The sequence below is a fragment of the Acyrthosiphon pisum genome, chromosome X, assembly GCF_005508785.2.
Source record: "Acyrthosiphon pisum isolate AL4f chromosome X, pea_aphid_22Mar2018_4r6ur, whole genome shotgun sequence".
Classification (NCBI taxonomy): Eukaryota; Metazoa; Arthropoda; class Insecta; order Hemiptera; family Aphididae; genus Acyrthosiphon; species Acyrthosiphon pisum.
The window spans coordinates 54,828,991-54,840,336 of NC_042493.1; the positions used below are offsets into that span (position 1 = coordinate 54,828,991).

Sequence of the window (11,346 nt, forward strand, 5' to 3'; positions counted from 1 at the left end):
AAAATCGATTTCCCACATTTTTGATTTTTTGATTTTAGCTTCTCCAAAAATTGAAATACAAAAATGTTAAAATATTCTTTTTTATATGACTTTCTGGAATTTAGGAGACGATATCAAAAATGTGGGAAAATCGTTTTCAAGTAGACTTGATAACGAATTCAAATCTGTTTTCAGAATTCTTATCGCTTCATTAGATCAATTAGTATGTTTGGCAAAAAACACGTCTAAAATACTATGTAACGCGTGTGTTAGACGAAAACAGAAAATCACGGTATCAAATCCCCTTAACCGGAAATTTTTCGCTCGTGTACTCGATGATTTTTATTTTTTGGCCTGGGTCATACATGCTATGTATTTTTGTTGCATCTGACGGAAACTGACTTCGCAGCCATGCTTTATGTGTGGCGACGGACCGTATAGTGACGTCAACGGTGCGGTATATCGACCTATAGAAGATTACATCGAAAACGCATCAACGCTTAACATAACCCAGGTCATTATATTCGGTGCGGAACAAAATATGCACTTTACCACGCCCCTCACGAATTTCAAATTTTTTTTTTAAATACGTGTTTTTAACATGATTTTGAAACTGTTTAAATTTTTTTTTGCGGAAACCATTATTAAAGAATTTATGACAAAAACTTAAAAAACTTTGGGTAAAGTACAAATTCCAAAAAAAAAATAGACTGTCTCTTTGGCACTCTCTCGCTCGACGCCGTCGCAACGCTCTACAAACCAAAAATATCCCTCGAATTGTTATGTTAAACCATATCGGGTGAAACTCGAAAAATAATTATAAAAAAGTATGATATTGGAAACTAAACCCCAAACCCTCTTTTTACGAATACGCACCAATAACTATGAGTATTTTTTATCACGACTTCTTTAATAATGGTTTTCGCAAAAAATTCAAACATTTTCAAAATGAGCATTGAAAAATGCGTCTGTAAAAAAAATTTGAAATTTTGCGAGTGACGTGGTAAAGTGCATTTTAGTCATTCGGTGTACATCTGTACCCACAGGTACTCGCCAATAAATATTATAACCCGGTGAACTTGTTGGAGACATAATATTCCGCCATGCTAAGCCGTGCTAAAAAATTCCGATTTCCTCATAATTAAGATTTTGGTAGGCCCATTTCCTAGCCTCTTTATATATGAAAAAACGGGTAAGTACCTACAATATTTTTCTACAAACAGAAGTAAATAAGAGTGGTAAATCCAACTCAGAGAGAAAAATACAATAGTTCGTAAATTATATACAATATTAGTAATTTTCACACTACTATACTATGATATCAGACTTAATCACTAAACAGCAGTATATCTGTATATCCAATTCAAATTTAATATCTATAAATCATTATAATAATATACATGCATAAATGGATAAGAAATGAAGTAATTAATTTTTCTGATGATTATATAAATTATAAACAACAATGATTTAATATTATTTATAGTTTGACGATTGACGAACAATAAATTATTCTGTTACCAGTCATCACTGAAACAAATATCTGAACAATAGAAATTTCTCTCCAAATCTGATATATCAATATAAATGATTGTATACGCGTTTTAATTTATAAATCCCTCTATAATTAAATTAACTATAATTTGTTGCCATGTTTTGTGGCTTTACGTCTACATTTGTTTAAAATAAAAAAAGAATAGAGCTTTAAAATAAACGCTAACGAAGAGTGTTTGATCGACACACAAAAGAGACACGATACATTCAGAGAACAGACACAATGCGAGAAATGGATGCGTTCGACAAGTTGACACAGGCACATTTAGTTATAAGACTTTAAAACTAATATCAGCGATTTACTAGAAGTTTTAAAGATTTTGCTAGGAGATTTACAAGGGACCATGCGGGAGGGGGAGGGCTTTGGAGGCAGTGGAGAATCGACATTTGGGCACTAATATAAATAACATAAAAATTGTCTAATTGTCCGAGAAAACTGTATTATGATTACTCAAAAATATATAAATCAATCTGCAATAAAATACAATTACACGTAATCTATTTTTAACCTGAATGTAATACTATATTATTTGACCTTATATACTTGAAGAAATTTACGTGGTGGGAACCATAGTAGGTGCAGCCAGCGATTGATTAAAATATTAAAAGACCCCATAATATAATATATGCTTGTATTATAAGTTGCAGTCAACCACTGATTTGACCTCCAAAATAAATGTAACCTGTCGTAAAGATATAGTTTTGTGACCCAAGATATTCCTACACGCTTCTAAAATATTAAAATGAGTTTTGTTGTAATAGTTATAGAATATTGTTATTTTTTTAAAAAAAAAACTGCATTAATAATATAAATTCATATTAATTTGAATAGTAAAACAATATTTACTGGATATAATTTACATGTGAGTTGCCTATTAAGTTCCTATTTTGAATTGGTATTATAAAAGGTAATCTGAATTGATTCTTTTTTTAATTTTAGATGTAGGTACATCTTTATCCGAAAAATAGTTTCAGAAGTTGCAAACTTACCAATTCGTCATATCAACTGTCATCATATTATTTTATATTTAGGTGTCTATAATTAACGGTGACCCACTTGACTGTAAATTAATATATATCATATAAGTGTGGATAGGATCGAGGGTAACATCCTCCCCTCACTAGGTCCTGTACCCCGCAGAGTGATTTTCTAGACCTCTAAAAATCAGTCTGACTCGCCACTATCCCCATTCTCTATACAATAAATTGTGTCCATAAAAACAGCATTACCGAGACGACCTTTGTACGCGCAGTCTACCGGATGCGCAATAGCTGAATCTAAAATATGTGACGATTCATTACGTGGTAATTGGTATTCGTCACTATAGCCTATGCATTGGACTGCGGCAGTTTCGGCGGTCGCCGTTAAATTTAACAAAATATACACCTATTACCTACCTATATAAATATATGATACTAATATATTATACGAATAACGGGAAGTGTAACACGCAATAAATGAAATCCCGATAAACATCGCCGGACTAAAACTAAAAATCCTCGTCTGTATATTATTATATTATACATAAATAATATATGTACACACCGAACAGGTATGGTTTTGTTTTCGGTAAACAACATAATAATAATATTATGTTACGTGTATAATATGTGTTCCTCACTAGTTCGCTCTCACTCTTTATTTATCTCATATTGTCATCGTATATTATAACGTATAATACGAAACAATGACGAATCCGTGACACAATGTGATATTTCGACCAAAACATCAAATCATTATGCGCATAATATTATAATAATACAATAATAGAATTATTGTGAATAACAATATACCGAATCCCGCGCATAGTAGATACGTATATATTATTTTACAATACAATGTTTTTGTTTGTGAATCAACCTGAAACTTTTTTTTTTACTGTAGCTTCTCCGCTGTTTCAAAAATAACACAATACTAATAATAGTATAAATTAACTAGTTAAAAAGATAATTTTTTTAATTTTTAACTAAACTATAGTTAGTTAATTTCTATTAACTTAATACCTTGGCTAGATTGATTGTTGTCAATTTGAATAACTTAGCTTTTCTCAGATTTCATTGTTTTAAATTAATACAATTTATTTAAATTAATCATTTCGTTAACAATGACTGAACTAAAAGTAAAAATAATAATATTTTTTAATTCAATAATTCAGTAAATACATACATAATATAATTGCTTAAGCCACTACAACTGTGAGCAATAAAAAGGAATAGTATAGGATGCAGTTTAAACAAAATTATTATTTATTAAAAAAATTTAAATTTGCACAATCACTCTGGTAATAATTAAAAAAAATGTAGGTATTACATTTTTAACAATTGATATTTTCCTCCATATTAACTTTAAACTTTCAGAGTTTAATTCCTACATTATTTGGTAACCATTGATTGCTGAACACGCAATGGGAACGTTATATATATAACATTCGGTGGAGCAGAATTTTTTTCGTGCGGCCGATCGATTCGACATTTCAGACAACAGACGGCGCTAATCGATGAACACTATATAGGTATAAGATGTAAATACTGCTTCATTGTCATGAGGAAAATATAATATTATAAAACATTACTTATGCGAATTTATTATTGCTTTTTTCACCGTCAAATATTCAACAACTTACCGACTCTGAAAAAGAAAAAGTAGATGAAAAACAACATTTGCACAAACACAACTATTATTTATTAGTAATAAAATAATAATAATATACAACACTATAAACAGTAAAAATAGGCACTTAAAGAAAATTGTTTTAATTTTTCAGAGCCAGAAAACTCGGGTTAAAACTTTTTCAAAAGAAACTCTGCAAACTGAAACTTTTGACTATGTATAGTGTAAAAACGTACAAATATTAATTTTTATTCACATTTGTATTATTTAAATTATTAATTATTATTTATTTAATTGTATTTAAAATAAAAATAATAATTGAATTACATATTTCAATGCATATTTCAGTGCATATTACTTTTTTGTGCATATTTTCGTGCATTTTTGATAATATTTTAATGCATTTTTGCATACATATTTTCATGATTTTCAATGCAACAATTTCCGAGCCCTATTTATTACATATATCTAACTATCTAACTAACCTATGAAAACATTAAAATAATACAAAACCAGGAAAGCCTCCCATCTGTATAAAAGCTTTCGATTGTACATCGCCATTAAGTAGGTTACTGTAATCTATATATTTAATTTGAATTCAATAATAACATAATCATTTAATTAATTATTTTACCATTATATTATATTATATTATTGCAGGTATTGATCATTTGACAAGTCAATTGCGACATATTGTATAGGGTACCTAGTATGATATGAATAAATAGATATATTCATGGTATAAATAGTTGAAGATAAATCTAAATATTGTAAAAAGATTAATTTTATAAGTATAGAAAATAAAAATATACGTAATGGTCAAAAGTTTAATTCCTTATGATTTATGTTTTTTTTATTTACAACAAAATAACTAAAATCGTTATTTTTGATTCAAATATCATATTTTTTCAAAATATTTTATTTCAAAAGAATATAATAGAAAATTATGACTATGTATTTTTAATAATAATAATAATAATAATAATAATAATAATAATATAATATATTGATCCGTACATGGACTAGGTATGTATATCGATAGTTTATTTATTTATATATATATATATATTAATAATTATCCATTGTATATATGCGGATATTAACGAGCCACTTTTTAATAATTTTATACCTTATACATGGTAATGCATACCTAAGTCCCAAAAGGTCACGAGCAGTTCTGTCGGTCTGTTTGAACAGCCATCGATACTAAGTACATAATACCAACGATAATAATGTATGATGTAATATTATAATATGGTCATAGGACACGTCGAAGGATTTACTCAACAGTCGGTCTCCTCGGCTATTTTTTTTTACCCGCAGTAGAACGAAGTAGGTATATATCTCATTAACTCGTATATGAGTTATTTATAATATTTCAACCAGTTATGACTTATGTGCGTCTATAGGATTTGTCACTTTCTCGTACATTGTCATATCACCATTACATAATTGATTAGTTATTACCTACAATATCACTTCGTCTCAGCAGTCAATAATAATAATAATTATTATTATTATTATATTATAATATGTTATATAACACATTCACATCTAATTATAATGACATTTTCCGGCTCACAATACAAATAAAACATTTTACGATTTCATGTGTATCAGGTCCGTGCCTCCACATGTGATAAGTATCTATTCCAGACTTAAATGAATCGAAACAAAACGTGTTTATTTTTGAAGTCAAAATAACTTGAAAAAATATTTCTACCTAAATAAATGGCATCAGAAATAGGTGCGGTTATTTAAAAAAAAAGTATAAGTTTACTGCGCACGCAAGTAGGTACCTACTGGGAAGTAGGAAGAAATATTTCCTGATTACCTATAATGACTCCTAGATTTTCAAAAAAGACTCGATGGAATCTAACTTCATCCGGCTGAGAAATTACCCAAAATCGGTGAACCCATTTCAACACTTTTCTAGAATAATATTATATTAACATCATTTTCTCCTCGCTGTTTTTCGCAACACCTACACAGTTGACTGGGATGTAAAATCATCTGTTTGCTTAATCCGATTGGCGTTTGACGAACAGTTTAAATTACAGTTGTAGACAGGTTAAGATTTCATTAGTCAATATGAAAAACGTTGTATTAAATGTCTATGAATATCACAAAATGAGTAAAAATATTTAGTGCTTCGTTTGTCTTGCTTGTGTTTTTACTTTTTAATCCCATCGTTTGTGCACAACCCCTTCCAAAGTTATTCAACTTTCAAAGTGGGGGGACTGGGGATATGCTTAGCCCCCCTCCCCCCTATGATGAAATTTTGAAACAAAATTAACTCCTACGTTTGTGCTGGTTTGTGCTTTATCCAATTCCGTAAAACGGGGGTGCAAGGGTTTAGATACCTCACCAAACATTTTTGTGTCGGTGGGCTGGCTACTAAAAATTGCCCTCGTATTATAAGTGGTATAAAAAAAACAATAATCATAATTTTTTTTTGTAGAGTATAATAGTTGTTAAATTATTATAAGGGTTCCTAATATTTTGAAACTTATCTAAGACGAAGTTTTATTCTTAACCATAAATTAATACTTAATGAAAAACACTGAACCTGACATTAAAAAATTCTTATTTAAAAAAGTAACTTAAAAAAAAAATGTATGTTCAATAGGTACAAAAAAGCCAAGTTGTATAAAAAGTCAGTCAAATAAAATAAATCTACATTTAATAAAAAAATCTTCTTACAGGAATAATAAAATCTTCTTAAAGGAACAATAAAATCTAATTAGAATAAATAAAGCTTTTACTGAATAAAAAAGTTTATATTTAATAAAAACAATCTATTTTTTAAAAATATTGTATTTGAATAAACAAATATTAAATTAATAAAAACAATCTAAGAGAATAAAAAAAACTATTTGTATAGAAAAAATCTATATGTATTTGATTACAAAAATCTAATTTGAATAAAAAGTTCTATTTTTAATACAAGTCTTAAAAAAATAGAAAAAATCTAAATAGAATAAAAAAATTATATGTAAAAAAAGGTTTAAGTTAAATAAGATAATTCTACATTGAATAAAAAAATCTAATTTGAATATCAAAATCGAAATCGAAATAAAAAGCAGTTAAATAAAAAAATCTAATTGCATAAAAAAGTAAAATTAAAGAAGAAGTCTATATTTAATACACATAATTTGAATAAAAATTTAACTTGAATTTTTTTATTCTTTTTGGATTTTTGTATTCAAAATAGAATATTTTATTAAAATTAGATGAACCTACCCACACAAAAAAGTTTGGTTAGGTTAAGGCGAAACCCTAGCACCCAGTGGCGTAACTTCAAAATTTGGGCCCGGGAGCGAAATTTTCAACGGGCCCCCCATCGTCCAGGAATATATATTAAGAAAATCCAGGGGAGTGTATTCACCTTACTAAAATTACTAAAAAAAATTTTTTAATATTTTGGCATATTATTTTATTAAATACACATTTTATCATTTTATAATCATTTAATTAATAATATATATTTATTATTAATTTAATACTTCATATTATAAACATACAAAAAAAATTAGTAAACAGTTATAGCAGTTGTAACAAATAACAATTAACTCAAAACTTAAACATTCTTCTGGACTTCTTATTTTCCAAAGTAGAAATAATATGTGACGTATTAATTTCTTTTGCAATTTTCTTTTCTATTGATATTATAGCCAAACTTGACAAACGAATTTGAGACATCGTACTTCGAAGATAGTTTTTAATTATTTTGAGTTTAGAAAAACTTCTTTCAATAACAGAAAAACAAAATCAATTTTTCCTATTTCTAACCAAAATAGCTACAAAAACACACACATCATATTGTAAATTGTAAAATCAAATTATTTATTACTCCACTGAATATCTAAGACTCTATATAAGTATAAAATTATATAATTAATACAAAAATTAAAAAATAGAAATATTGTACTATTACATTAAACGTTTCGTGAATCTGCAAATGTTTATAGATATGAAGAACGGATTAGAGCAAATACATTGAGTTCCTGATTATGACTTATAATATCTGTCCTATGAAAAAAGAAAAATATAATAATAAAGTAATGGGTAAGTTACTAAAATAAAGAATATTATTAAATGTTTAAACTCTTGAGACAACATATTATATTGATTTTATTTTGTTTTATAAAATAAAATATTTATAACTTTACACGAGGGTAATTATATTTTCAATCGGAGAAAATGTAAACTAATTTGGGTGTTGGAAGCACGGCTTGTCTTTTAAGGAGTATTTGATAGGCAATTATTTTAAGTTAAAACGCTTTTGGTCACGTACTGCAGTTGTATACTTGTATGAGTATTAACCATTAATCGATAGTTTGTGTGAGTCTATCTAGCATCACTTGCATACACTTGGCATGCCCATGCAATTGCATTCAATAAAATACAATATTTTGTTCCAACGAAAAACGAATTTAAACCAATTTGAAATCTGAAAATAATACTGTAATGGTGACGTCCCTATTTACGTTATATACTTAGAATGATCGGATTTTAATTTTGCACAAATATTTTAGATCACAATATAGCCTTTTATCCTAAAAGTCGATTCAAAAATCAGTGTTTCGTTTCTTTTTTTAAAAAAAAACATGGAATTGTATACTCAACATTTAAGAAGTCAAAATAAGATGTTCACATATTTTTAATTGAATTATTTAGAATTGAGTTATTTGTTATAATTATTTAAAGAAAATTCCTGTGTCATCCGTAGTTAGCGATATCTGTGTGCATAAATTTAATGTTGACTATAACTTAACCTAAATAGTAGGTAGCAACAGTGTATAACCTCGTGGTACTGTAACATGATGGACGTATTATCGACATAAATATATATGGTCAATGACTATATTTAGAAATGATCGTCAGTGACTGGTCATAAACGTTAGTAACGAAATTAATAAGTAATTTTTGTAATAAAAGAACTAGGGAATAAGGTTAATTTCCAATATAATTATTCATTTTTATAAATTATAAAATGCATCTAATATCTTGGACACTTTGCCCTAAATATTTACGATATACTGACCAACTATTAACTGTGGTCAATTAGGCACGTACATTATTAAAATGACACATTATTTTAACTAAGCTTTGTTTACTATGTATAGATTAAATTAAATATTGATTATTTGTTATCACAAGACTGTTGTAGAATTTTGAAATCCCCGTTGATCGACAAGTGCTATTATTTGTCTTACATTTTAGTTGGCAACTGTACGTACCTACTTATGTTAAACTTGGCCAGTGACGCTACTGAAAAAGGCATCTCCTATTAGAGATTTTTCTTTTTTATTATTAATGAACTATTAACAAAACTTTGTTTGAAAATCTCTTATCGAGTGCACAAATCATTAAAAATGCCATTTTCCGTACCTAATTAAAATCGTGCTTTTATTTGGCCTGCAATTACATAAATAACCAGTCATTTGCTTAAATTTGTATGGTGGTAACCGGTAACTTACTATATTATAACTAAATTATAGAAAACAGTTCATGTCTATAGTACCTACAGAACACGATGTTACCACTTACCTTAGACGAATCGTCGAAAAGACAACAACTATCACACACAACATCGACATAATTATCGAATTATTACCATATAGGTATGAAATTTTTTTTCATAACTCGGTAATTTGGATGTTTTTTTGCCCTCTTTATATTTAGAACCGCTCAGCAATTCGAATTCACGATAATATTAGACCGAGGCAAAGAAAGGAAAGTTTTAGGTTCCAGTGATGACAAATCACCCAAAATTAAGATCTTCATTTCAATTAAAAAATAAATTTGTATAGGTTATAGATACATTTTCATAAACGCTTTTTTCTAGTAGGGTTTTGACGATTTCACATAATTTGCAGTTATGCCCTTCAGAATTCCTATTCCATTAATTTGGGGTAACAATGTAACATGTGCTTAATTTAACATTATCAATAGTTTAAATAGACAGTTAAAAAGAACGAAATATTGACGACGTTGTGGACGTTAAGAAACAAATTGAAATGTATTACTGAGAAAATACTTAGATACTAAATAAACAAGTAAACGTAATGATAATTTATAACAAGTGACAACTGATAAACTTGATATCTATAAATACAGTTCATAGATCATATAGCTAAGATTCATCCAGTATGCTGCATCAGACGATGTACCATCAGTGTGCTTCATTGACTGAATGACTTAGCAACACACTTCACAATTGAACGGTTTCTCCCCTGTATGTAGTAACCGGCGCTTTACAAAATTACCACGTCGCAAAGGAACGGGTTTTCTCCCGTGTGCGTCCGCCAGTGTGCGTTCAGTGTGCTTTTTTGACTGAATGACTTGACACACACTTCACACCTGAACGGTTTCTCACCCGTATGTGTCCGTCGATGCTTTATCAAATCACCGTTATTATTGAACTTTTTGACGCAAAAGTCGCAGAGGAACGGTTTTTCTCCCGTGTGCGTCCGCTGATGTACGGTCAGTGTGCTTCTTTGCCTGAACGACTTGTCGCACACATCACAGCGGTACGGTTTCTCCCCCGTATGTATTAACCGGTGCCTTATCAAATTACCCATGTTATGGAACCATTTTTGGCAAACTTCGCAGGTAAACGGTTTTTCTCTCGTGTCAGTTCGATAGTGTTCGGTCAGTGTGCTTCTTTGACTGATTGACTTGTCACACACGTCAGATTTGAACGGATTCTCGCCCCTATGCTTCCACCGGTGTATCATCAGATGGTCGCTTAGGTTGAATAATTTACCGTACGCGTCATACTGCCTCTTGCCCACGTGCATCCTCAGTCTACAGGTGAGATCGCTTTCAACTTTTAATTTCAATGCATTTGATTTCAAATCTGAAACGTCAACGTTATCACTCATATTTCCTCCAGTCCTGTTAAATAATAGTTTTACCGATTCAAGGTTGACAATGTCCGACTGTATTGATTCATGTAACATGTAATATGTAGGTATATTATAATATTATACTGTATCGTATTTGTTTTTCGTAAAATGACATGGTTACTAAACTAATCTGCTTATGTTCAATATTATTATTTATAGTCATATTGTCAGATGTTTCAAGCCAGTTTTTATTTTTGTAACTTCTGTACCATATAAAGCTGTTATAATAAATTTCAACATTAAATTACCGTGACTAATAGATAATGCATGGATAGGTAACTGTTACTA

At 29.1% G+C, this 11,346-nt stretch overlaps 1 protein-coding gene across 1 annotated transcript; it reads right to left on the reverse strand.

Annotated features, from left to right (window-relative positions):
• Nucleotides 1-10,386: 10,386 nt before the first annotated feature.
• LOC103309468 (gastrula zinc finger protein XlCGF71.1-like) lies at nucleotides 10,387-11,096 on the reverse strand. Its single transcript, XM_008184973.2, has one exon. The coding sequence runs from the start codon at nucleotides 11,032-11,034 to the stop codon at nucleotides 10,405-10,407; it is 630 nt and encodes a 209-aa protein (XP_008183195.2). The 5' UTR covers nucleotides 11,035-11,096; the 3' UTR covers nucleotides 10,387-10,404.
• Between the last annotated feature and the right edge of the window lie 250 nt (nucleotides 11,097-11,346).